The sequence below is a fragment of the Panicum virgatum genome, chromosome 6N, assembly GCF_016808335.1.
Source record: "Panicum virgatum strain AP13 chromosome 6N, P.virgatum_v5, whole genome shotgun sequence".
NCBI classification, from domain to species: Eukaryota; Viridiplantae; Streptophyta; class Magnoliopsida; order Poales; family Poaceae; genus Panicum; species Panicum virgatum.
Window position 1 is genome coordinate 8,141,048 of NC_053150.1, and position 25,886 is coordinate 8,166,933.

At 43.6% G+C, this 25,886-nt stretch overlaps 4 protein-coding genes, 1 non-coding gene and 1 pseudogene across 9 annotated transcripts; 3 read left to right on the top strand and 3 right to left on the bottom strand.

Annotated features, from left to right (window-relative positions):
- The first annotated feature begins 278 nt into the window (after nt 1-278).
- On the top strand, nt 279-353 carry TRNAE-UUC. The gene has a single exon. It is a non-coding gene; the product is annotated as a tRNA-Glu (tRNA).
- Nucleotides 354-2,571: 2,218 nt separating this feature from the next.
- LOC120678861 lies at nt 2,572-5,012 on the top strand. The gene is made up of 8 exons (XM_039960272.1): nt 2,572-2,771; nt 2,852-3,255; nt 3,346-3,486; nt 3,776-3,854; nt 4,084-4,152; nt 4,237-4,312; nt 4,391-4,435; nt 4,534-5,012. The coding sequence occupies exons 2-8, from the start codon at nt 3,088-3,090 to the stop codon at nt 4,673-4,675; spliced, it is 720 nt and encodes a 239-aa protein (XP_039816206.1). The 5' UTR covers nt 2,572-2,771; nt 2,852-3,087; the 3' UTR covers nt 4,676-5,012.
- On the bottom strand, nt 4,510-13,695 carry LOC120678858 (thyroid adenoma-associated protein homolog). 3 transcript variants are annotated; one of them, XM_039960267.1, is made up of 8 exons: nt 13,470-13,691; nt 13,223-13,315; nt 9,863-13,131; nt 9,226-9,485; nt 8,107-8,700; nt 5,189-7,608; nt 5,014-5,083; nt 4,510-4,870 (listed from the first exon to the last, which is right to left on the bottom strand). In XM_039960267.1, the coding sequence occupies exons 3-6, from the start codon at nt 13,100-13,102 to the stop codon at nt 5,199-5,201; spliced, it is 6,504 nt and encodes a 2,167-aa protein (XP_039816201.1). In that variant the 5' UTR covers nt 13,103-13,131; nt 13,223-13,315; nt 13,470-13,691; the 3' UTR covers nt 4,510-4,870; nt 5,014-5,083; nt 5,189-5,198. The 3 variants fall into 3 exon arrangements, with proteins under 3 accessions (XP_039816201.1, XP_039816200.1, XP_039816199.1); XM_039960266.1 differs by having other exon boundaries at nt 5,014-5,106; XM_039960265.1 differs by having other exon boundaries at nt 4,600-4,870; nt 5,014-7,608; nt 13,470-13,695.
- A 32-nt stretch (nt 13,696-13,727) lies between these two features.
- LOC120678859 (haloacid dehalogenase-like hydrolase domain-containing protein 3) lies at nt 13,728-15,842 on the top strand. Of its 3 annotated transcripts, none has more exons than XM_039960268.1 (8): nt 13,728-14,042; nt 14,157-14,239; nt 14,325-14,408; nt 14,764-14,839; nt 14,974-15,046; nt 15,176-15,270; nt 15,344-15,437; nt 15,544-15,842. In XM_039960268.1, exons 1-8 carry the CDS (start codon nt 13,805-13,807, stop codon nt 15,614-15,616), a joined length of 816 nt encoding a protein of 271 aa, XP_039816202.1. In that variant the 5' UTR covers nt 13,728-13,804; the 3' UTR covers nt 15,617-15,842. The 3 variants fall into 3 exon arrangements, with proteins under 3 accessions (XP_039816202.1, XP_039816204.1, XP_039816205.1); XM_039960270.1 differs by having other exon boundaries at nt 15,176-15,249; XM_039960271.1 differs by lacking the exons at nt 14,974-15,046; nt 15,176-15,270.
- A 155-nt stretch (nt 15,843-15,997) lies between these two features.
- On the bottom strand, nt 15,998-16,927 carry LOC120678860 (annotated as a pseudogene).
- A 1,045-nt stretch (nt 16,928-17,972) lies between these two features.
- On the bottom strand, nt 17,973-25,373 carry LOC120677753 (cullin-3A-like). Its single transcript, XM_039958935.1, has 2 exons — nt 25,033-25,373; nt 17,973-20,258 (listed from the first exon to the last, which is right to left on the bottom strand). The coding sequence occupies exons 1-2, from the start codon at nt 25,194-25,196 to the stop codon at nt 18,221-18,223; spliced, it is 2,202 nt and encodes a 733-aa protein (XP_039814869.1). The 5' UTR covers nt 25,197-25,373; the 3' UTR covers nt 17,973-18,220.
- Between the last annotated feature and the right edge of the window lie 513 nt (nt 25,374-25,886).

A 25,886-nucleotide genomic window follows, 5' to 3' on the forward strand; every position in this document is an offset into this window, starting at 1 on the left:
TGATTGACCCATCGAGCATTGTCTTGTGAATTCTAGAAACTACTCTCTCCATCCTAAATTATTGGCCGTGTTGGTTTTTCGAAGTCTATAAATTTTGCTATACACCTAGATATATAGTATGTTTAAATTCATGATAAACTCTATGTATCTAAAAAGTTATAATGAGTAATAATTTGGGACAAGGCGTGACCAAAGATGCTACTGGATGGAGGCTCCGGAAATACGAAATGGAGTTCTTCTATTCGATAAGAAGAAATTGTATCGACACTAAACATCATTCCATTGTCGTCTAGTCCGGTTAGGATACCTGGCTTTCACCCAGGCGACCCCGGGTTCAAATCCCGGCAATGGAACATGTTTTTTTATTTTTCTTTAATTATTCATCATTTTTTTATAGGTAATCGAACTTCCTGCGCTGACAAGTACTCCATCCCCGACTGTTCTGTGAATGGCACGATCAATCGATCATGCAGCAGCAGACCTGTGAAGAGAAATAGAAATTTGTGTGCATGCTCAACGCCGGGTACAGGGATGACTTACAAACTCAAGCCATGGGAGCCCAACTTCAGCAGCAGCCAGCAGATCAACTTGGTTCCTCGCACTCCAAACACTCGAGAACAAGTCGAAAGGTAACAATCGACTAAAAAATTTGATTCTATCACTCGGATTTTTGAAGCCAAGAGAATGAAGCCACGTGACATTAGTAGTAATCCTAACTTGAGTGATGGAAAGAAAAAAATCACTCAGAATATTTTCACTAGGATGCAAGGAGAATTCGATTGAAAACCCGAGGACAATCACTCAAAAAGGTGACCCCATCCATAAACAGACAATGGGCCAGTCGTCTAATTAGAAGCTTATTTTTCCTAGAACACTACAAGCAGCACAAGACATAAATTCAAAACATATAAAATTTAAAATTAGTAATATTAAATATGTCCTGAACTTACAAAACATTAAAGATTGGGACCATCATCGTCGTCGTCGGTTCTTAGAAGGTTTTATTTCACAAAATTGAGGGTAAATCAAGAATTTAAAAGCATATAAAAACAAAAATTGACAATATCAAAGTCATACCTCCAAATTACAAAAACATAACAAATTCTTCCATTAATTTGATTTGACTTAAAGAAATGATATTGTGCAGAGCACAAACAACTTTAATATTGAAATAAGAAACACATAGCTCAGGTTGGTTAGGTTCTTTAGTCAAACCTACCATGGTTAGGTTCTTTAATCAAACCTACCAGTTTGGATTCAAGTCATGGACTCAGCAGGGTGCTCATATTGTCCTAGACTTATTTTAAGGTAATGAGCTCTTCTTTCAGTGGTATAGCCTGTTAACAGAGAGACAACCTTCGTTGTGACTTTGTTAATCTCAAGATCGTTTTGTAAAGTCTCCAAGATGCTCATAGGGGTAGGACTATGTACGTCTATTCACAGGGTGAGGTTGTGTGCATATTCGTGAGTGTCTGCATTAAATCCCACATTAATCAAACCCCCGGAAAGGAAGGGCGCACAATAAAAAAAGATGATAACATAAGATTAGTTTGATATGAGGCAAAGGGGTAATCCATTAATCTTACCAATACATGAAATTCTTGCATTATTAAATAACATATTTTACCTTATCCCTGGACATACACAACAGTATTCTTCACAAAACTTGTGCGTGACAAAAAAATAGTGTACATAAAAATACAACAGAATAAAAGGAGATTACATGGCCTCATAGACTAATATTTAACAATAAATAAAATTAGAGAAAATTAGATCTGTACCATTAAAAGATCTCAAAGTTAGATATATATCATTGTTATCTCACGATGAGTCAATAACATATGGGTCACGATGATATATATCTAACTTTGGATCTTTTAATGGTATAGATTCAATTTTTCCATAAAATTAAAAGGAAAGACATCTCGAGGTTAGAAGGAACATTTTGGTTAAAGCCTAGTTGGTGCCTACGTTTTTTGAGAGATGACTCAATTGTTACGAAGTCCACCTGAACAAAAGGCCGTGTCAGGCTGAAACCAGAGGTGGTAAAGGGCCATATTTTTTTTGTCTAGATAATCTAAGAGCCGGATCCTAAAATAACCGGGCTCTAATCTTATTCAATTTTGAGCTAAAAAATTTAAGAGCCAACTAAAATTATGAAGAAAGCATTAGAGTCATTATCCATTAGCACCCCTGGCTGAAACAACTGTGCCGGCTTCCCCATCATCTTCTGCGCACGATGTTGTGCACGGAGTAAAAAAAACTGGGCGTATAAGAGGAAAGGGGATCGAATGAGCTAAAGAGATGATAGACAAAAAAAAAATTTAGTGACAGACATAGCCGCTTTTTTTACTCGCGAGATGGTTAGGAATTCCGTTTTTAATTAAAAGAAGAGAAGTGATTTTCCTTGGCTTCGATTTTGCTGTGCTTTTTGGGGGCTATATGGGCTACTTTCAAAGTTGGGCCAACACGCAACGCCTCAAGTGTTCTGGGCCGGCCCACCTGGCTCCACGTGTCGGCCCACGGCCCGCCCCACCCGGACCTCCGCCAGGCATGCCGGGACCACGTCACGCCAGCCACCCACACCAACGAACAGCAGCTTCTTCCTCCTCGCGCCGCCCTCCTCCCTCCCCAATCCGCTCGTTCCCGGAGGGGAGGACGCCCGTCGGGTCCCGGGATCGATCCGTTCCCTCGGCGAGGCGCGCCACCACGCTCCGGTGTCTTCTTTTCTTCCGCCGCAAGTCAACGAGCCCCGTTCTGCAAGGATACAGGTAGGACCGATCTCTTGGTAATCTTTTCGCAGATGCCGTGAGCGACGGATCAAATCTGAACCTTCCCTCCTGCCCGCCAGTTCGTCCCGGATTCGGTGTCTTCACGCCACGGCGGGGCGTTGGTTGCTAGTCCGATCCGTACGCCCGTCCGCGTCCCTGGTTCCGCCGATTGAAATAGGAATTCGTCTCTCCTTCGTCCCCGGCGGCGCAAGGTCGATCGATTGAGTTGTTCCTCTCTGGTGCGTGGCGCGGCGCGGCGAGTTTCGCAGTTTGCCGGAGGGAATTGTGCTTGGGTTGTTGCTTGCAGCGGGGGAGGATGGAGTCCGGGAGGAAGCCTCGGAGCCTGCTGGACATGTGCGTCCAGAAGCTCATCGACAACCTCCGCCACCTGGGCAGCGTCGACGGCATCGAGATGGAGCTGCTCAAGCGCATCCTGCCGCACTGCACGCTGGAGCAGCTCACCCGCATCGAGAACCGCACCGAGGTCGGCAGCCCTGCAAATGCCCTCGTCTCTTTCTTGGAGATTATATAGATGGTCATTTTGTGTGATTGTGTGGCTTGCTTGTTGGAGCAGATGGATCTTAGCCCGGTAACCGATTCGCTGTGGAAGCGATTCTATCAGCGGGAATTTGGCGAGGAGCATACCAACATGGTCATCAAGAGGATGAAAGAGAGTGGAGGGAGAGCGCGTTACACATGGAGGGAGCTCTTCAAGGTAAGACGCTGCGCTTTCTTTATTTGCCTGTACTTTTGGTTGCCTTGGAGGACCTGTAAATGGCCAGCAAGGGAATTAGAATTAGGAAACAAATGTATGAAGGTGCCCATACTCGTTTTTAGTAAAGGTTATCAATACGATTGGCAACAGATCCTCTCAAAAGAGGGAAAAGTGAGTAAAGCTTAGAAGCTACACTGGATGTGTACATAATTGGTTACTGGGGGCTTTTATATGTTTAATACAATGGATTGACTTCATCCTGTAGTAACTTGTACCTGTAACTTTTCAGGCAAAAACAGAGAAGCAAAAGGAAGTTGAAGATAAGATGCTTGAGAAAATCGCAAAGAAGTTTCAGGCAGAGAAAGCTGGTAAGTAGACTTATCATGGTCAGTGTTTTAAAGGTGTTGCCTAGCGCTTAGGCATCCAGGCGGAACAAGCTCACCTTGGGCAATAACCACGCCTTGTCGCCTAGGCTCGCCTTGGGTCGCCTTGACGCCTTTAATACACTGATCATGGTATTAAATTTTGTTGTACTTGCCCATTGGCAGTACAATAGAAGTATCACTAATGCTTTTCTCCTCTATAAATTTCATGCAGAGAAACAGAGCAAGCAAATTAAACTTTGTACAAAGGTGCCTCCAAGCAGCAAAAGAAGTTTCTTTGGAGGTTGATTTCCTGTTTCTGTTTCTGCTGGATATTGGTCTGCAACTCTATTCTTTCCAGTGTTAACCTAAGATCTATATTTTGTAGGGAGTGGACCAAGCAGTCTATCCAATTCCAATTACAAGAGCCCTATACTGAAAAAAGCCAGGATAGAGGTTAACAGGTAATTCTTGTTACTCCTGAGATTATAACCATAAATTGAAATCGCTATTTTTAATGCATGTTTAATTCTGTTTTGCAGCCATGCAAGATTGCAATGTGCCATCCAAAAGAATACTTTTCGGAGGTTTATACCATCATTGTCTCATCGTACTACATGAACGATTTTCAGAAAATGCACTTTTAGGTCTGAAAATTTTATAATTTCAACCTCTCATGTTACAGGCCATCTCAGCCAATAAGGACAAACTCTTTGAGTGGACAGACAGTGCGAACAACAACCATTCATAGACCCAATTCAACCATCACCATCACCAAGCCGATTGGTTCGAACAGGCAAATTCAGAACAGCAGACCTAAATTCTAGAGAGGTTTTGCTGCAAATAGCGTGTTCAACTACAGAGCTCGTGTGGCTTCTGCAGAAACAATCTCCTTTCTACGAGCTGTGCTACTTGCCATTTCATGAAGCTCCTGTGCCCAAAGAAAGGTGTCTTAAGTTTTTGCCCAGCTGAGCACTTGCAGTTGTATCTTGCAGCCATTTGACGAAAGAGAAATGCACCAACTGTAACATATAAGGGCATTATCAATACTTGTAAGTCATTTTCTTATTAAAGAAAAACATGTTTCTTGGTGTCTCTGTTTAGCAGAGACTGGTTCATGAATTTACAGAGAATGTGTAAAGTTGATCACGAGAGAGGCCCTCACATTAGCTTTCTTTTCTATATCCAATACACTGCAAAACTCTGATGCGTAAAATGTCAGACAGTTCACCGACCTTGGAGGCATCAAGTGAAGAATCCGTAGAATGGTAAGTTTATATTAAACTATTAAAGAAACAATTACAGTCTTGCAATAACAATGAAGAAAAAATAGTTTTTACATGGCAAAACTCATCTGATAAGAAAATATGGGTCAAAATTTGAGGCCACTTTGTTCTCTGGCTTATCTGAGCTGAACCTCTCATGTGACAGTTTTACAAGCACATAAAGGTTAGATATCAGAGGGTTCTTGAGGAAGGGTGTGATAAACCCATTAAGGTTTGAAAATTCTTGCAAATAAGTCACCGGACTGTCCTGTTGTTCCAGAGAACCTGATGGTGCGAGCACATATAATCCTAACAGATCTGCGTAAACTGATATGAACACATCCTTATGGTTGCCTATGCCGCCAATCCAATCAGTTTTCCCCTCTTTCTCAATATAGCCACTGGTCAGTGATGTGAGCTGGTTCAAAAAGCTTTCCCGCCAATTCTGCAGGAACAATTCATTTTTTCCTCCTGTTTCCGTCTGACATTTGGACTGCAAAAGCTTCTGTATATTAAAACAGCAGACTTGACATATCAACAGCTTTTCCTCGTGATGGTTATCTATTTCTTTATCAAATATCTGACGGACCAAATCCCCACGGGACTTCAAAGTGTTTCCAGTATCTAAGACTATGCTTAACAAGCAATCGATGTATTTCAGCCAGTGGCCAAACAAGGAAGTAAGATAGTCAAAGCTCAATTCAATAACTCTATCAACTTGCAGTGGTGTGGAATCGTCACAGAAGGCACTAGCTGAACCATTTGCGATTATTTTTTGTACATTATTTGCAAGGTTTTGTCTCAGATAGGCATCTTCATCCTCCAACAACTTAATGCATATGAACCATAAGTCAATAATCTTGCATGCATAAAGACTCGTAAATTCAGAAACACTAGCTTCAATGCATTTCTCTTTGATATGCCCTTCATCACATTCAAAAGGGAAGCACGCGTTGGACACAGATGAAGCAACTAAGTTCGCTTCTTCAAGAAGACCCGAAGCAACAATTGCCTCAGCAGCAGCACGTCGAGCATTATTAGTTTCCGATGGCGCACTTCGGTTCTTGACAAGAGTGACAAAGAAGTTTACTCTAAGCAAGGCATCAGACAATATATTCCCTTCATTGATTCTGACAAATGATGCAGAGAGCTCACTAGTCTTAAGCCCATTCATTTGAAGAGCATTCCTGAGTAATTTAGCAAACCATTTCATGCACATACCCATGCAACATAGAATTATTTCTCTGGTTTTTGCATGTGACATGGTGTTGTTCAAATGAACTAGTCTGTCCCAGAAGGATAAAATTGTGAAGGAATCTTCTCCGTTGTTGAATGGGGATTCCATGTTCCACAAAAATATAATCTTTAGAGTATAATAAAGGCACCTGGGATGGTCTTCCGCAAATAACCGTTCCATTAAGACAGGCTGCAGATTAGCTCCTGCCCGTTGGTGCAAAATGTTTTTCCTCTGGCCATGTCTGATTGATTTTGTGAGCCGAAGAATCCTCTTCAGCACTGTAATTCTAACATCGTATGTCGGATCAGCAAGACATGACATAATCTCCTTGTGTAGTTCAGGTAGGGAGACCTCCCTAGGCATCACTGAAATGATTGAAGTGGGTTCACCAAGTATTTGGAACTGAACATCTTCCTCACAAGTTTCATCATTTCTTTTCGAAAGACCAAAACAGCTGAAAAATGATTCAGTTGCTTGCTGTTGAAGTTCAATCCGGGTTGGATCATGGAATGCATACCGGGTTGATATTGCACTGCTCAAGCACTGGGAGCTCAACTCTAACAGTAGTGTCTGGATGACTTCAGTATGTCTGCTTTTCCCTGTCCTTGCAATATCAAGCATGAGATCCAATACCCGCAAGTAAGATGTACTTACAACAGGGCAAGAGCATAATTTGGTGCTGCCAAGCCAAGAACATCTTGAGAGAACATCAATTAGTTGGCCAATAATATGATCTTTCTTGCAACTGTCTGTCAGACCTCTAAAGTTGTTATCCAGAAGAGAAGACAGCTGCAACAAAAGACCATGGATTGAATTGAATGAAAAAGACCTAGAAGCCCGATGCAAATTTCCATTTTGCATATTAGCTAATATTGGAGGGTCAGAAAACTGAACTCTGTGGGAAACCACTTCACAATTTCCACTAGCCAAATTATCCAGTAGATCGCTAATAACTTGCTGCAGTCTCTCATTAGATACCAAACCAATTAATGCCCTTGATGCAAGGACACGAACCCGGTAGTTACTCTGGGTAGCACATCTTTGGATGAAAGGCAAAAGCAAAAAAGGGTCTAAAGAATCATCAGTTCCACAACTTATAGGCGATGGCTTCAGCCTTGATAGAAGAATAAGAATTGGACAAAGGCTAGGGTGTATGGCTTTCACAATATGTGACTCCAAATTGTTAGAAACTCCATCAGCTAGCAGTTCAGTTGCAGTTTTCAGTTCACTAGAAAGGAAAGGATGAAGTGCTGGGTACCTACATAAGAAAGCAAGGCATACATTTCCATTAAACAGATGATGCACATACTGAACTACAAATTAGTTCGATCACTTTGACAGAAAAAAATAATGGAGATAATGCCAAGTTCTTTTTCTGTTGATTCCTTAATATACTCCCTCCAGTTCAAAGTACATGTCATTTGAGAATTGTGCAAAAGGATTGAGAAAGTGGATCAAATGACATTCTTGCCCTACATTTTACTACATTGGAAAGAGAGGTGTCATTTATCTGTGAGAGTGATAGCATTTATTTAGCAAGGGTAAGGAAGAAAATAGGGGAAAGTGCCTAGAAGGATGACATGTATTTTGAGAAGCTGAGAAGGCCAAAACATGTATTTAGTATCATGTAGAAAACACTGAAGTGCTGAACCAGCAAAAAGGTTACCCAACATATCAAAGTCCTGTTTTTTCACAAATAAAAGTAATGCAGTACACATCACATGAGCACAACCACATAGAAATGTATTCAACTTGCCTGTGGAAGAATTCAAGGCCAGTTAATGATCGTTGTGCTGATTCACGTTTCTGCACATTCAGAAACCCAACCATGCGACGAACCAGTGCAGTGTATGCAAGGCAAGCTGCATTGCGCACTTCCCAGTAGGGAGATGAAAATGCCTGAATTGCAACTATTGTTGCCTCAGCACTGAAACCAGAAGTGTCGGTTGCCAAGCTTGCATCATTAAAGGCAGCTCTAAGCACATTGAACACATGCACCGTGGGAACAACGCCCTCATCTCGGCTTTTAGATAGATTCCCATTAGAATGAGCACTTGCAGCAGTTCCTGATAGTGATTCACATGGCTCTCCAAGACCATCTTTCCTTATTCCAGACTTCTGGTTGCTATCTTTCTGAAAAATAGCTAAAGATGCCTTAGCAAATTCTATCAACCATTCTAGTGCCCTTGGAAGTAGCTTCTTTGGTGTTCCTTCTGGCTCTGCAAGGAACAGGGCGATAAATGCAGCAGGTATTCCTGCACTCCTTCTTAGCAAATCATCTACAGTTTGCCCTTTGGCAATTGTCCTATCCATCAGTAGCACCATCCAAGATTCTGTCATTTGGCATAGCCTATATACGAAGACAAAAAGAATCCTCAGAAAGAAGAATACAAGTTACTAAAAGGTTATATTACACATAATAGGCAACTGTATATTCTAATTTAGCCAAATATAATTCAACTCCAGCACTAAACACGCATGCAGGTATTCAGGTTCAATAAAGATCACACTGAAGTACGAACATTTAGTAGGCCATGGCTTCATTACCAAAATATACATTCATAATGACTCAAACATCTGTTAGAAGGCAAGGTTTTACTGACAGTTAAGAATTTCAGCCTTTGCAATGTAACAAATTTATTGTTGTCTAGGGTCAATGTAATATGCACCGGCGTACGACTCAATTTATTCAGGAGGTATGATTGTACAACAGTGATTAAACATTTGGAGGGTGCATAGTCCCATTCTAACAAAAACAGGGGTTGAATAATTTGAATATAATAAACAAGAACTCTAGCATCAGGTATAAGCACATGAAGTCTCATTCTTTAGGTGAAAAGATGCAGCAAATGGCCTCAGTGAGCATTCAACATACCTTGAATCATTTGAGCAAAGGAGACGATTGCAAAGGGCAGTAAGCCCAGCCCTTGTCTTATCTATTGCACCATTATGCTTCATTTTAAGAAGAACTTGTAAAAAATGGTCACCCATTTTCTCTAGCTGCTCCACATCAAGAATTTCTTCTGACATGCTTGTCACCTCAGTACTGTCAAGTAAGCCATCCTGAGATGAATTTGAATGAGAACAGCCAGGCAAAGGAACTTTCCTGATGATGGTTCCAAAAAGTAGGCTAACCTGAAATGGAAAATGGAAAAATTACATCATAGAGAAGACATTTAAGCACAATAAGAGAAATGAATTGCAACAGTAAGATAAAACTGAAATAAAGTGTGCAGCTTCTTGAAAAACAAAGTAGTCTATGAATTAATCAAAATTGTGGCCTAAAGCCGAACGAGAAGCCTTTCAATAAATGCAACATGCCAGTGGCCAGAAGCATATTTTCTGAAAACCTTCCTACTAGAAAATTAGAGTTTGTAACATACTTGCATTACAATTATAGTATATCGTAGCTAGTAGAATTTGTAGTTGCTCGACTTATCTCGAAAAGGAATAAGAAAAATGAATCTGCTGAAAAGTAAAGGTGAATATGTGGTAAAGAATCAATTGATCACCTCCTTCATAGCAAGCCAACAACCAACCATAACAACCTGATCGGCTGGTTTGCCATTACTCCCTGGTTTTGCATTCTGCTCTTCTTTTTCTGTACCAGTAGTACGTTGATCTTCCTCATATATATCTGAGAGGAAGGAACCATCATCAATCACATCATCCATATCGTACGGCATATACCATGCATCAGAAGAAACAACCCAGAGAGCCAGCGAAGTTATATGCATTATGAGCTGAAGAAGCCTTTCTACCAGGCATTTCATTTCAGAAACACACGATTGCACTACCTCAGAGTTCCAATCCAGCTCATCGAATGTGTAGCGCAGGGTGAGAAGAACTCCATGAACAAAGCTTTTCTTGCATGCTTCGGAAAGATCCTTCTCACCCTCTTCAACAACAGTACAGAGCCATTGAATGAGTGAAGAGATATACTGTGCAACTGGGTTTTGACTAGTAACAACTTCTGTATCTCCATCCGTAGATTGTGTGTAACATTCAAGGCAATCACTCTCTTTAGAAAACACAAGACTGACTCCAAGCTCCAAAACATACTTCCTAAATATAAGACGGAAGGTTAACGCACCGGCATCACTTTCCCGGACTCGTGGGCTTAGTACAAGTGTTTTTGCCCATCTGATAACATTATTTATGGATAGACTAGAGGAAATTCCAGGAAGTGGTGTTGGAAACTGCAGCAGAATGCGAAACGAGTTTTCCCTGAGCCTGTCCCAGCTATCAATTATAGACCCTACAAATGAAATTGTTGAATCTGGCAATATTATGCTGTCATTGTAAGGATAAAGATTGTTCTTCCCTTCAGAATGGCAAATAGGCCATACATCTAATAGTGTAAGAATAAGCTCCATTGCAATTGTTTTCCTTTCATAAGGGCCAGATGGGTAACAAGAGTTAAACAGAAAGGAGCTCAGCCACTTCATGAATTGGAATAGATCTTCAGCCCTCTGGGTAACAGCGACCTTAGCAGCATCAACAGAGTCAGCTCCTTCAATACTAGCGGTTGAAGATGGAATCCATGACCCCTGTTTTACCTGTCTGTCAAGGGCTGTTCGTACCCTAGCAAAAAACTTCCGAAATAAACTTGTCCATTTCATTTGAAATGCTGTTGAGCTACAACACATATTCAATGGGACTGCCTCTTTAAGCAAGTTCAGTTCCAAGGAGGAGGGAAGACTTGATGTCTTCGGATTTAGAAAGAGAGATTCAGCAGCATCTATACGGAGACTTTCATCACTGTGTGTCAGTGCCAATGCAAACCAATTAATAGGCACTGTAACATTAATCCCTCTAATAGATATAACTGCAGCGCCCCTGTTATCCTCTTTCTGAGACACTGACAATTTATCAGGATCCAAATCAATGTCCCCTTCAACAAGAGCTAGGTTTCGAGAGACTTTGAGCAGTGAAACCAGTGCGGCTATACACTGATCATTTTTCAAAACAACATCTGGTTCAGTTGCCTTTGCACTCGGGCCAACTGAGATGAACCCAAGCATTGTGAATATACTATCTGCATCAACTTCAATAAGAGCAGGTAGAGCATAAGTATTTAAGTTGGAACGCAGTTTTGAATTTCCAGATACAAGTCCCCGCATCAAAGGAGGCAAGCACAAAACCCTGAAGGCATCGTACCCTTGATCGATACCATCATCATTCCAGCATTCATCTCTTAAAGTCTCCAGGAAGGACTTTAAAAATGTTGTCGCAGCACAACAAACATCATCATCTATGTATGCATAAGCAGTTTCTGAAAGCAGGTTTGGTTTCAAACTTAGAAGAGATTTGGCACCCAATCGCTTTGTCAAAGAAGCCAAAGGAACATATCTCCCTTTACATCGCGGGCCCAAGCAAAGTAAATCATTTGCAATATTGCTTAGGAACAATTTGTTGTTGAGTCCATGGTCTTCTGATGGAATACAAGATTCAATATCTAATAGGAGATCAAAGATCAAATGCACCTGTTTTACTGTCTGACTCAAAGGATCTTCGAGATTGCGCCATATGATTCTCAATATACGGTTGATAACACTTCTTGAGAAAGGCTTATAGTCTCCAGAGAAGTCAGTGGAATCAGTTAAAACAGAAGTATTTATCTGCTGCAAACATATTTGTGTCACTGTAAGAGCATGGAAATTGAAATGGCTATCAATAGGGTTCTCACAATGCTTGCAAAGTTCAGGTAAAATCCCATCATACAATACAGTCCATAAAGATCCACTGGAATCAAGTTGGCGTATGTTGAGTACTGTCCTTGGAATAGAAGTCAAAATCCCTCTTAGCAGACAAAGTCTACTTAAAATGGAAAGATCTCTGATTTCTTCACACAGATTAAAGTCAGAAAGCACATCATGCACGGATAGATCTTTTCTATCTTCATGATCTGCACAGACACCAAATAGACCTTGAGAAATAAACCAGGAAATCTCCTCTGCGCTCATGAAAACCTGAACAGCAGCACAGAAACTCACTCCAGAGGCCACCAGGCAATCCCTTGAAAAGGCAGATGACTTGAGAACGGATAGTATTGTCCTAACAGAACTATTGAAGACACTTGATGCTTTGTCAAGGCCAGTAAACTTAGACGGGTACCGCTGCAGCAAGTAGTACATGCAAGACATGGCCTCCTGGCACTGCTCCATCACGACTGGAGATGGCCGTGACCCTTCACCAATGTCTCTAGTCACTCCATCAAGCCCATCAACAATATCCAGTGCCATGATCGCTGCACACCTCTCTACAGCCTCATCCAAAAATCCCAACTTTGGGTACCCAATCAGTGACAAGGCTGCCCGGGACACCAAAAATCTCTTCTTTGCCTTACTACCAGAGCCACCATATTCCTCACAGAGCAAGGCAAAGCACACACTGATAACTGGAGAGAATTTCTTGCACTTGGCAAGGACCGATATGAGTGTCCGGTGGAGAGGGAGGGAGTTCTCAAGGAAGAGGATTTCCAGATAAAGTTTTGTGGCGGCAAGCACTGCATCATCAGATGTCCCTGGAGCAGACAGAAACTGCACGTATGCCGAGGCAAGGTCTTTGACCGCAACCACTTGAGAGTAGGTGGAGGTCAAGGAGATCAAGTTGTTCAATTGCAGAAAGAAATCGGACGAAGTTATATCAGCCGGTACAAGTGCTAATGCCTCATGGTAGTGCTTGGGGAACACAATCGAGGTATAGGTGTACCGGTGCTGATGCTGCAGCGACCGCCACTTTGCTGACATTCTTCCCCCAAATTAGCCCCTCTCTCAATCTGAAGGATAACAATGAAAAAAATTGAAGCTTGCAGCAAGATCAAATTGGACTTAAACAGGCATACAAAGAGAACAATCCGATTGATTCACCTGAAATCAGTACAGCTCCAACAAAAATCTTCCTCCACAAATTGGAATGCAAGTAAAAAACTGCCCAACCACAAAATCTTCCTCGGTTCCTCCCTAATAAATCACAGCAAAGCTCATTCAGTTAATTTTCATCCACAAAAACACAACCAAGAGCTACTTGAGCTGAATTAGAACACGCCTCCCACCGCTAGTAGAATGAAGAAGCAATCAGAGGTCTAAGTACAGAGAGAATCGGCAAGTGAATAACCTTTAGCTTCGTAGACGGCCCGTGTCGCTCCTTCTGTAGGGCGGCGGCGCCCGGCGAGTGCAGCAGCTGGGGAGCCCGACGAAGTACAAGCGGGATTCGGCGGCCACCGAGCACCGGAAGAGGCGACGCCGGGCGAGCACCGCAGCGAGAAGGAGGCGGGCGCGGGGGTTTAGGGTTTGGTCTTTCGATTTCTCTCTCTCTTCTCAGCCTCTCTCCTCGATCTGACCAAAATGCCCCTCCGCTCCCCGGCCGTGCTTTGAGATTCGCGCCGCGCACTCCCGTTTGGCCTCGTATTCGTATCGCTCGCGGACTCGCCGTCGAACGCCTCTTTGGAGATGCCGCCCGCCGCCGCGGCGAGCTGCCCCCTCCTCCGGCGAGCTCCGGCGGCCCCGTTCGCGGCCCTCAGTGGCGCTCTGTCCCGATCGGGAATGGCGCGTCGTCTGGTGGCAGCGAGCGCTGGGGGCGGCGGGCGGGCGCCGGCGTACGGGGGGCTGCTGCTCGACGCCGGCGGCACGCTGCTGCAGGTGGCGCGGCCAGTCGCCGAGACCTACGCCTCCATTGGCCGCCGCTACGGTTTGTCCGCCTCCAGAGGATCCACCGTTCTCGCTCTTGGGTCCCTCTTCGTTGTCTCGCTTTGTCCGCCATTTCGTCGAGCACTTGGCGTTCCTGACGTTGGTCGCTCTCCAGGTGTGACGAAGCCTGAGAAGGGCATCATGGAGGGGTTCAAGCGGGCCTTCTCGGCGCCATGGCCGAAGACGCTCAGGTACCAGGTAACGGACATTAGGCGCGCAGGAATTGCATGCGTGTGGTTGCTTCCTGAGGTGATGATGAGTTTTATTTGGAATATCATTGCAGGGAGATGGGAGGCCATTCTGGAGAATTGTCGTAGCGGAAGCAACCAATTGCACTGATGATGATTACTTCGAAGAAGTGTATCAGGTATTACCCCAGTAGGCCAGTACTGTTCAGTCTTCTGTGAATGTGTAGTCTTATTTTGTAGCTATGGTTGTTTGGATGAATGCTGTGTTTGTGAATGAAGGTTGATCGGAGTATCTAAATATGTATTCAAGTGTTCTTTGCCTTAAAGAAATCTGTGATCTCACATACTCTGTTGAACTTGAGCAAGTAATCACTAATCAGTTTTGTGAATATGCTGTTAATGAACAAGAGCCTAGGCGATAAAGTTCACCACTCTCAAATACCATTCAATTTTTCAGTTGAAGGAAACACTCCATTGTATTGGGGTCTTGAATGTTCACCGTGTGGCTAATGAATGGATTGTTCTATCTTTTAGTATTATGCACATGGAGATGCTTGGCGTTTGCCTGTTGGAGCAGACACAACACTGCGTGAGCTGAAGGATGCTGGAGGTCAAGCCCTTGTACTTATTCCGTTTTCAGTTCTTGATCTTCAATTTAGTTTCTGGCTTTCCACATTCAGGCCCTTATCTTATTCTACTCTATCAGCAGTACAAATGGTTGACATTAGTGTGTCTCAATTTCAGTTAAGCTAGCTGTTGTATCAAACTTTGATACAAGGCTATGGAAATTACTTAAGGACCTCAATGTCTCCGATATGTAAGTACCTATGAGTTGTGCTGTCAAATTCAGTACCTCACCCGGGCTTGCATATGATCTATATTTTACATATATACATATATTATTTGCGAGTAATGGTTATATGTTAACAGATCTTGAGCTCTCCAGGTTTGATGCCATTGTGGTATCATCAGAGGTTGGATACGAGAAACCTGCTCCCGAAATCTTTAAGATAGCATTAGGTAGAGACAAAATAGAATTTGGTATGTGAAAGATAATAGTAATTTTCTGTAGATAAGGAATAGAGTAAGAATGTTCTTATTTTTTGTTTGCCAGATCAAATTGGTGTGGAAGCCACCAATGCAGTGCACGTAGGAGATGATGAAACTGCAGACAAGGCAGGTGCTAATGCTATAGGACTTGAGTGCTGGTATGCTGATATCATATTTCAACCATGTTAAGTCTTTTGACTATGTCATTAAAATGTGATCTGCTCACTGATTACTATGTCATTTTTTTGCTGCAACTATTTTTAGGCTGTGGGGTGCTGATGTGAAGACATTTTCAGAGATAAGGGACCGAATTCTAACAACAGATGATCCTCAATAATGAGTGCAGAGTTGCCATGTTGCGGAATCGTCACGGCAGAAGTCCTCTTTATTTGACATTTGCATTCTGCTCTTATAAAATAAGCTCATTCCATGAGTAAAAAGTACTGCCATACCTTACGACTTCCGCGGTGAAAAAATTGACTTGATGAGCAAATGTGTAAGCTGACTGTGTAACAAGTAAATGTTATTCATAAGCATGAACTGGTGAAACACACATGTGAAAATGGATGTAAAACACAGCTGCTGCGGTGAGCACATGGACCTTCATGCAGAGTTGCAGACAGCAGAAATGGAATATACATGGAGCCTCCAGGCTCAGATTATTATCGCAAGACTTGCACATGGATCAACAGACTCCTGGTGTTATCATGGACACAGACACTACACCAGCCCGGCTGGAGATCAGAAGATGATGTCCTCATCCCTGTCGCCGTTATCGAGCATGCCCGCGGCGGTGTCCATGGAGACGCCACGCTTGAGCGCGACCTCCCCCGGCGGCCTTCTCCGCGGCGTAGCGCGCCGCGGCCTCCTTCTGGCGCTCGAGCTCCCGCTGCTTGTACCCCTGGATCTTCTTGAGGCGGAAGAACTCCTCCCGCTCGTGCTCGTCGAGCTCGCCGCGGATGTAGGCGATGGTGTTCTCCAGGCGCGGCTTCACCACGTTCTCCAGCGCGTTGACGCGGCGGTTGGTGGTCTTGATGGCGGCGTCCAGCGTCAGGAACGACGTCTGCAGCGACGCCAGCTCCACCAGCACCTCCAGCGCGCGCGCGTGCGCCGCCCGGCACGCCGCCACCTGCTGCCCGCCGCCGGCGAGCCCCGCGAGCGACGCCGACGAGGATGACGGCCCGCCGGCCAGGACGGTCTCGAAGCGTGGGAGGCGGACGCCGGCGATGTTGTCCTGGTGCGCGCGCACGCACAGCCTGGCGGGGCCCGAGACGGACTGCTGCACGACGTGGCGGAGCGGCGCGCCGGCGACGTAGAGCGCCTCGGCGAGGGAGAGCGAGGCGGCGCGCATGGCGTCGCCCATGGCGTCCTTGGCCGACACACGATGCGCTTGAGGATGGCGCGGAACTGCACGGTGAGCGCGTCCGACTTCTTCTTGAGCAGCGCGTGGCCGCGGGTGGCGCCGGCCAGCCGCGCCTTCACCACGCCCAGCGTCGTCACCGTCGGCACCACGTTCAGGCGCTGCCCCTGCCCCGCCATCCCGCCGCACTCGCCGTTCAGGCTCGCCGGAGACGGTCACACGCTTTTTCTTAGAGCTGTACTTGTGTCGCCCACCGTGTTCATCGTGTCCGTCCATATATGTGTACAGGCCTACCTGAACATTGTTTGATTGGATCGCGTCAGGTGTCAGGCGTGGCCGCGTGGTGTCGCGATGGTTCAAGAAAAAATGAAAGCGACGGGGGCGGTCATGGGATATAGTAGTATACATATACTTGTGTATACAGTACACACCTCTCTCTGAATGAATATTTGCCATGCTAAAAGTGTCCATTGAACTATATACATTAGAATCAACCAAACGAAATCAAAGTGTGTCGGTGTGTAGATCGACTCATAATTTCAGCTGATTCAATAGTATTCTGTGAGAGAGAATAAGTCGAAAGCGGACAAAATGAACAGTGTTGTAAAATGTGGTCACTTTTCATGGAAAATTGGCATAAGTTTTCAATTATTAATCAAATAGAAATAAGGAGATCAAGCAATGCCTACGTTTAAAAATCTATAGTTTCCTTTACATAAATCGCAATCGAGGACAAGCCAAAACAGTATTACAGGTTCAAAAGTGTTACACAGATGTGGCAGTATGAGACATGCAGGCTGCAGCACACTTCTGGAACCTGCACACCGCTGGCTATGGACAGGACTTGCCACTTCACATTGCAAAGGCCGTGTTTAGTTCGAGCGCAAAAAAATTTGTGTTGGAATCTTGCTAATTTGAAGTACTAAATGAAATTTATTTATAAAACTTTTTGTACAGATGGATTGTAAATCGCGAGACAAATCTAATTATGCTAATTAATCCATGATTAATCAATAATTAGCAAATAGTTACTGTAGCATTACTGTTGCAAATCATAGATTAAGTAGTCTCATTAGATTCGTCTCACAATTTACAGCCCATCTATGCAAAAAGTTTTATAAATAAATTTTCATTTAGTACTCCATGCATGTGTTGAAACATTCGATGTGATGGTTTTTTGTGTTTACGGGTAAAGATCTAAACAGGGCCAAAGTGGATAAAATAATTTAGTAGAATATCATCCAGGCATCACTTCAGTAAGGTCGAATCATCCATCAAGCCAGAAAAAGTAGGCCACGACAGCGATCGGATCGCCACTCTGAAGCAACAAACATCAGATGAACAGCGAGCAACATTTATATCTATCGCATTAACATGTATAAACCAGCGCAAGATGTCATGTCACACAGAGAAGCTAACTAGCTACCACCTGGACAAACGCAACAAAAACCAGTTTAGACTAGACTTGTCAGGGGAAGCAGAGAGAGACCCATTTCCTTCTTGCATAAGTACATGGATCAAGGTCTGTTTATATGATACCAGGTAGCTTAAAATGAAAATCGGAATGCAAGGGGGCTGGTTCTAGGCGAGATAGCGGTACATCTTCCTGTCCGTCTTGTCCCGCTCCAGGAACTCACGCTCAATGAGGGACTCGATCCGCTTCTTGATCACCACAGGGTTGGGCAGGAACCTGGGCTGCAGCTGCTTCGTCACCTCAGTCATGATGCTGTTGTGGTCCAGAACCCGCCTCGACTTCATGATCCGCACAATGGCTGCCTCGATCTGCGGCTTCCTGTCCTCCTCGACCCGCTGACGGGTCTCCAGCTTCTCAGGGTCTGTCTCCTTCTGCGCCAACACAGTGCCAATCTTCACCTTGAACAGCTTGCTGGTGAACTTGTCGTTCACACAGAAGCTGTCGTCGTCGGCAATGTCCCTGCTCATGGGCTCCTTGCGCAGGACTTGCTTACCCTTAACAAGAGCCAGGGACTGGAGGCATCGCTTCAGGTCAACAGCTGGTATTGCTGTAGACTGCTCAATTTCACGGTAAGTCAAGACATCTGATGTGTTAAATAGCATGAGAACGCACATCTGGTAGGTTGAGACGGTCAGTTCATGCTTGCTGCCGTTTCCAAATGTTGCTTTGATGTCAGCATTCCCCATGTTAGTTTGCCATGTCAGCCTCCTGCCATTGTGGGTGCCAAGGTAATATGCCCGAAACTTCTCAGAGACAGCAACTATTTCAGGGGGCAGGTTGCAGGTATTGCAGGGTTGTGTTGGCCATGAACCAGTGGTGAGTATCTGGACAGATATCGTGGGGTAATCTGCCAGATCCGAAGTAGACGCATAAAACCCTTGCGTAGTATCCTGAGAGGTCTTCAAATCAGTGAACATGCCCTCCAACTTCGAAGTAAACTGGTATCCACATTCTGTCTTCAGCTTCACAAGCATGCTCCTCTCAGATTCATCAGAAGCAGTCTTCCCAGATAGAAGACGCTTTGCCAAGTGTTGCTTGTAATACTTCTCAAATAGATCCTTTTCTTGCAAGTACCTAAACAGCATCATCACCTTGTCCAGGACAGTCTCAAGATCCTCCTCATTGGCTTCTTTCACCCCCTTCCGCAGTTTGTCATCAACAAACAGTGATATGAACTCAGGGGATCTGTTGTTTAGGTTGATGAAGTGCTCAAATGAGGAATTCAGAGCATTCAGGAAACTCTTGTCATTGTTAAATGACACATTGATGATATTGTCATACTTATCCTTCTCATTTAGAAGTCGCTGGACAAAATCAACCGGATCCTTCAGTCTCTCTGGGTCTGTTACCAGACTCTTTCCAGTATCCTTAATATGAGACATCATCACAGATCTAATCGTTGTGAGTCCGTCAAGAACATGATTAAACAGAGTGTACATCCTGGTCAGGTCTTCATACCTGTCTTCAATAAGCATATTTACAAGCCCAGAGTTCTCCATAAGAATCAACCTCTGCATGTGATTTGCTAGCATCTCTTTCACCACAACAGCAGTAATCTTCTCATTTGTTTTCACATCCATATACTGTGAAACACGCTCTGATTCTTCACTGAGGCGCCTCTCAGCCAGCTTCAGATAGTCACCACAAGAATAGCGATCAATGAATTGCTGTGACTCACCACTGTAGAAACTAGCAGACACCTCAAGAAATGGCCTTTCAAAATCATCCTGATAAACAGAAGACCCTAGATTCATAAGCATTTTAGTCGTAGTCCTCATCAAGCATCTATTTATCACTTCACCGGTCCTTTCTCTATGTATGAGTTCAAGAAGTGTGTCAAGCAACCTCCCCTGAATCATGGGAGATCGAACTATGGTATCCCTCCAAAGCTCCAATCCAAGATCAAAGACAGGTGTCTTTTTATTAGTGGGAATATATGTCCTGTCCATGTACATCAGAATGTCTCTAATCATTGTCAATGCCTTGTTATGGTCATTCCATTTTCTCTCTAATTCTTCCAGGAACAAACCACCTTGTGCTGCCTCTACACATGTACGCATCTCTTCAAGATGCTCTTTCATGTTTTCTGTGAGTTTTTCATAGAGCTTAGGACCAAACTTGTGCAGTACCATGTTATAAGCAGTCCTGTCATAATATAAGAAAAATGTTATATTCACCATTAATATTAACAACATGAGCACCAAAGCAAGGATACTTTGAAAAACAAATATTTGGGAGAGAACTGAGTAGACTTGGGGTTGTGAGTTCTTGGTGCTTTCATGCAATTGCTATGTTACGTTTCTTGGTATCATAAGCTGATGCAAGGTTCATACCAAGCACCCAAACATAGCAGCAGATTCTTTTTTAAAGCAAAACTATTTTTGAAAATCATATCAGCAGATTATCCTGACGAGAAAAGGTTCTACAGACCACACATACAGGAAATTCACTTCTCTGTTTAGACAGCAAACTTACAGTAGAATTTTTAATACTGTTTAGCCAAGACTTTGCGTTTAGTAACATGGGCAACAAAGAAACAAAAATTAACAGGGAACAAGGATCAATCATGGGCATGAGCTTCCGAGAACCAGTAGGTGAGGTATGATTGTTTGAGTTGTCACAATTTAGCTGTATGCACATGCTTATCTATAGCACCACTAATGCATGCACAGGCATCTATATAGTACCACTGATGTATTTCAGTATTTGCACACCTTTTGCAAAGTTCAAAGGCTGCAACATGCTGAAAACAAAGGCCATAAAGTTGGCCATTAAACGGTAAATTGAATCAGAGGTACACATGACTTACAAATCCTATTCGCCAAAAAAAGAAAGAATTGCTAATGAGAAGAAGGTTTCAGAAATAAATGTCAACTATCCAAAAACATCAACCTTCCAAACTTAACACACAGGACCAGTTGCCAAAAGTTAACTAAACAAGTTCCTTTTTTGTTTTCAGGTTCTTAATAACATAGTTGCATGCATCTGGTGCTGAGAAACTAGCTCTTCATAGATCTCCACTAGTCCTCATGTGCTGCAAAGGCATCATACGTATGCATGTTTTGACCAACTCCTAAATTATATGATTTCTTTATTTCCCTCAAAGTTCATGTTTCTTAGCATCTGTGTTCAATAGCCTGTGGCCATCATCCTCTGGTGCTAAAACTAAATATTCACAACTTAAGAGAGTCAGGTAATGCAATGAGGACCAAAAGGGCATGTGTTGTCCTATTACTTTGCTAAGTACATGATCCTAAACTGAAAGACTAACTTCATAGATGGAACTAGCATCAACCTATGTTTCTAAGCCAACTGAAAAGTTCTTTCTTCATCACCAAGATCTGGTCTGTTCTGTATGGTTTTTGCTGTGGCAACAATCTGTTTTTTTAGAGAAAAAAATGACTGCATATGACTTAATGCAAAAGTCATCCCACCCAGTTGTGGGATTGCTATTGCAATATAGATCAGTTTCATCTTAGCCAGCATGTATACGAAGTCATAAAGCCTAGTTGCCAAGGGAATCTAGCAAGACTCAAAGCAACACGCACCAGAACTCCTAGGCACCTATGCAGAGTGGCCAGCATTGGAAAAAAAAATAACAAGCAGCACCTTGTAAGGCTGGAAACTGAAAATAAATATTTATATAATAACAGCAATCCAGCATATCACACCAAGCCATGCATGGATGGCAGAACACCTAGCAGAGCGTGATGGCATGGCACACCATAGCATCCTCTTCAGAGTTCAGCAAACAAAGTAATGACACAACCTGGCCACGTGTACTACTAGGCGCCAACTGGATGGGGGCAACGACACTCGGATATAATAAATGCATATAACTAGAAGATAACACACTAGGAAGTCCAGGAACACAAGCACAGGATTATTATGGAAGTTCTCTAGTCTAGACAATAAATGACAATAACGCAAGTCTAGATGGCAGTTCCAATTGGTTCAGCACTATTGTAGCCAAAGGTTAAAAATGGGTGCATCTAGTTTTTACCAAAATTTAACAGTAAATTGTGCATACAGCTTTGAAAAAGCTTGAATTGATAAAAGATCCTAATATCATAACAACAAATTATGGTTACAGGACAAGACTTAGAACATCAGTAACTAAGGCCCACTAATCGAGATTACTATTAAGAAGAAACATTCACATATCATCACCTCACATGCATACAAGCAGATAAAAGGATTAATTATTATTGAACAAATCAACATCACCAATCAGTACAGCAATCAATTGAACCTTCGCCACAATCCGATTCACCCACAATCATACGGCACGACCAACCAAATCGTGGGGGGAACAAGATCCGACGGAACAGGGAGAACAAAATTTCAGGGTGGGGGCGGTGCGCAATGTTAACATCAACCTATGCTTAGATTCTACTATGAGGACCAAAAAGGCATTTGTTCTCCCACTACAGTGCTAAGTACATGATCCTAAACTGAAAGACTAACTTCATAGATGGAACTAAAATCAATCTACATTTACATTCTATGATGGGGACCAAAATGGCATAGTGGCACCACGCACCAGAACTCATCAGCTCCCCTAAGCTCCTAGGCACCTAGGTAGTGGCTAGCATTGGAAACAAAATAACAAGCAGCACCTCGTAAGGCTGGAGATTAAAAATAATAAAAATATTATTACAGCAATCCAGCATATCACACCAAGCCATGCACGGATCGCAGAATGCCTAGCAGAGTGTGGTGGAGCACCATAGTGTCCTCTCCAGGGTAAACAAAGTAATGACGCAACCTGCCAATTGGACTCCTGGGAGCCAACTGGGTGGGGCAATGACACTCGAACATAATGGATGTATATAGAAGGTTGATAAATTAGGAAGTTCAAGAACACAAGCCCAGGATTGTAATGTAAGTTCTCTAGTCTATCTAGACAATAAATAACATTAATGCAAGTCTTGATGGCAGTTCTCATTCAGCTGTATTGTAGCCCAAAGGCTAAGGTGCATCTATATTTTACCAAAATTTAACAGTACATGTGCATACAGCTTTGAACAATCTTGAACCGATAAAAGATCCTAATATCATAAAAACAAATTTTGTTTGCAGGACAAGCCTTAGAACATCAGTAACTAAGGCCACTAATCGGGATCACTATTAAGAAACATTCACAAATCATTAACTCACATGCATAAAAGCAGATAATAGTATCGACTATTATAATATATAAACCAGGGATCACCAATCAGCACAGCAATCAATCAAACCTTCGCCGCAATCCAATTCACCCACAATCATACAGCACAATGAACCTAATCGCAGGGAGGATAAAATCCGAGGGAACAGGGGGGGACGAAAATTCAGGATGGGGGTGGCACGCAAATTAGCCTAAGATTACATTCTACGATGAGGACCAAAAGGGCGTGTTTTCTCTTACTACAATGCTAAGTACATTGATCCTAAACCGAAAGACTACCTTCATAGATGGAACTAACATCAACCTATGTTTACATTCTACAATGAGGACCAAAATGGCATTGTCGCACCATGCACCAGAACTCCTCAGCTCTCCTAAGCTCCTAGGCACCATCGTAGCGGCTAGCATTATTCGAAACAAAGTAGCAAGTAGCACCTTGCAAAGCTGGAAAATAAATATTTATACTACAACAGCAATCCAGCCATTGCGGGAAAGGGAAGCTCTAGTACCGGTTGGGAAACCCCGTTTAGTGCCAGTTTCTCAACCGGTACCAGCTCTCCAGTACTAAATAATTTTATGCCAAAAACAACAACAACAACAACATAGCCTTTATGCCAAAAAATTAAAGAAAAAAATTGAACCCACCGGGAGGCCTGCACACGCACAAACACAAGTCAAGCGATTTGTTCACTCGTAAATGCGCGGTGCGTGGGGTTCGAACCCACAACCTCCAGCCACGCACGAGACTTCCTTACCATCCCACCTGCACATCACTTGTGACTTGGTGGGAGATGCTTGCCTTTTGAAGTAACCCATGAAGGACCATTTAGTGCCGGTTAGTAAAACCAACCGGTGGCCGTAACACCAACCAGTACTAAATGATGGCATTTACTACCGGGGCTTCAAAATTTGGAACCGGTATTAAATGGCTCAAGACCATTTAGTACCGGTTTTAAGGTGACCAGCACTAACGTCCATCGACGAATGTGCAGTTTTCTAGTAGTGAGCATATCACACCAAACCATGCATGGATTGCAGAATGCCAAGCAGAGTGTGGCGGAGCACCATAGTATCCTCTCCAGGGTGCAGCAAACAAAGTAATAGCGCAACCTGGCCACGTGGACTGCTAGGCGCCAACTGGGTGGGGTCAACGACACTCCGTCATAACGGATGTATAGCTAGAAGCTAACAAATTAGGAAGTTCAGGAACACGAGCACGGGGTTGTAACGGAAGTTCTCTAGTCTAGACAATAAATAACAATAATGCAAGTCTAGATGGTAGTTCTCATTGGTCCAGCTCTGACGTAGCCCGAAACCTAAAAGCAGGTGCATCTAGTTCTTACCAAAATTTAGCAGCACACGCGCACATACTGCATACGGCTCTGAGCAAGCGTGAACCGATAAAAGATACTAATATTCATAATGATAAATATTACCGCACAAGCCTTAGAACATCAGTGACTAAGTAAGCAAGACCCACTAATCAGGATAACTATTCAGAAACATTCGGATATCGTCATCTCACATGCATACAAGTACAAGCTCATAAAAGGATAAAGGATAAAATCAAAAACAATCAGGGATCGCCAATCAGCACACCAATCAATCGAGCCTCCGCCGCAATGCGACTCATCCGCCCGCGATCATGCACAGCGCGACCGACCCAACCGCCGGGGGGAGAAACAAATCCGACGGAACAGGTGGGGAACGAAAAATTCGGGGGATGGGGGGGCGGCTCGCAATGTTCACCTGTAGAGCTCCTCGAAGGAGAGGCCGCTGGCGTTGTGGTTGTAGATCTCGCGGATGGCGTCGTGGAGCTTCCGCCACGACTTGTCGAAGAACTTGGGGTCGGTCTCGACCTTGTGACGGAAGGGCTCGATCTTCGGCCCGCGCTTCTTCTGGCCGTTCATCATCTTGCCCCTCTCCCCCGCGGCCGCCGGCGCCGCCGCCTGCTCGGCGCTGGGTTCCCAGCGAGGTGGTGGTGGGGAGGGGGAGGCTAGGGTTTCGCCCGCGGCGCTCGCTTGGGGGCGAAGCTAAGGGAGGGAGGAAGAAGAAACGATGTTCTCGTTGCGATTTCTTTTCCTCTGTAATCGGCTGGTTTGGTTTGGCCCCCACCGTTTTAAGCTCTCCAGAGTTTGGGCCTCCACGATCCTGATCTATTTTTGGTGTCTGCCTCTCTTTTCGTCCCTGAGCCCAACAGGTCGCCACGGCCTAAATTACATTAGGCTTACATGATTATTAGTAATGTATATATATGCTATAAAATATTTAGCAACGACTATAGTTTTCTTTCTAAAAGTTATAAATGTTTTTTTCTATGCGCACTGAACATGACACAATGTTAGAGTTTGAGAGGGATTTGGTGATGAGGATGTAGTTAATCTACTTTACACCTGCTCTATTCTTTATGTAGCGCTACTCATTCATAATCATTGCGTATTTTATGTCATAACATGTTATTTGTACTTTCATTTTGCATGGCCACACGTATACGAATAGGTTTATAGGCGCAACTGTATAAGAAAGTTTTTAAATCAATTTTGCAAGCCATTCTAAGCATATAAATTTGATTACTTCCTATATAGGTACAATTTCTGAAAAGG

Bases quoted from the DNA above. Each gene is read 5' to 3' on its own strand.
- LOC120678861 (XM_039960272.1), top strand. From the start codon at position 3,088: ATGGAGTCCGGGAGGAAGCCTCGGAGCCTGCTGGACATGTGCGTCCAG. The intron at 4,313-4,390 runs GTAATTCTTGTT...TCTGTTTTGCAG, and splicing joins GCCAGGATAGAGGTTAACAG to CCATGCAAGATTGCAATGTG. The intron at 4,436-4,533 runs GTTTATACCATC...CTCATGTTACAG, and splicing joins CAAAAGAATACTTTTCGGAG to GCCATCTCAGCCAATAAGGA.
- LOC120678858 (XM_039960267.1), bottom strand. From the start codon at position 13,102: ATGTCAGCAAAGTGGCGGTCGCTGCAGCATCAGCACCGGTACACCTAT. The intron at 9,486-9,862 runs GTGATCAATTGA...TTTCCATTTCAG, and splicing joins GTTGGCTTGCTATGAAGGAG to GTTAGCCTACTTTTTGGAAC. The intron at 8,701-9,225 runs GTATGTTGAATG...CTTCGTATATAG, and splicing joins CTTTGCTCAAATGATTCAAG to GCTATGCCAAATGACAGAAT.
- LOC120678859 (XM_039960268.1), top strand. From the start codon at position 13,805: ATGCCGCCCGCCGCCGCGGCGAGCTGCCCCCTCCTCCGGCGAGCTCCG. The intron at 14,043-14,156 runs GTTTGTCCGCCT...GTCGCTCTCCAG, and splicing joins CTCCATTGGCCGCCGCTACG to GTGTGACGAAGCCTGAGAAG. The intron at 14,409-14,763 runs GTATTACCCCAG...TCTATCTTTTAG, and splicing joins ACTTCGAAGAAGTGTATCAG to TATTATGCACATGGAGATGC.
- LOC120677753 (XM_039958935.1), bottom strand. From the start codon at position 25,196: ATGATGAACGGCCAGAAGAAGCGCGGGCCGAAGATCGAGCCCTTCCGT. The intron at 20,259-25,032 runs GTGAACATTGCG...ATATTATGACAG, and splicing joins TCCTTCGAGGAGCTCTACAG to GACTGCTTATAACATGGTAC.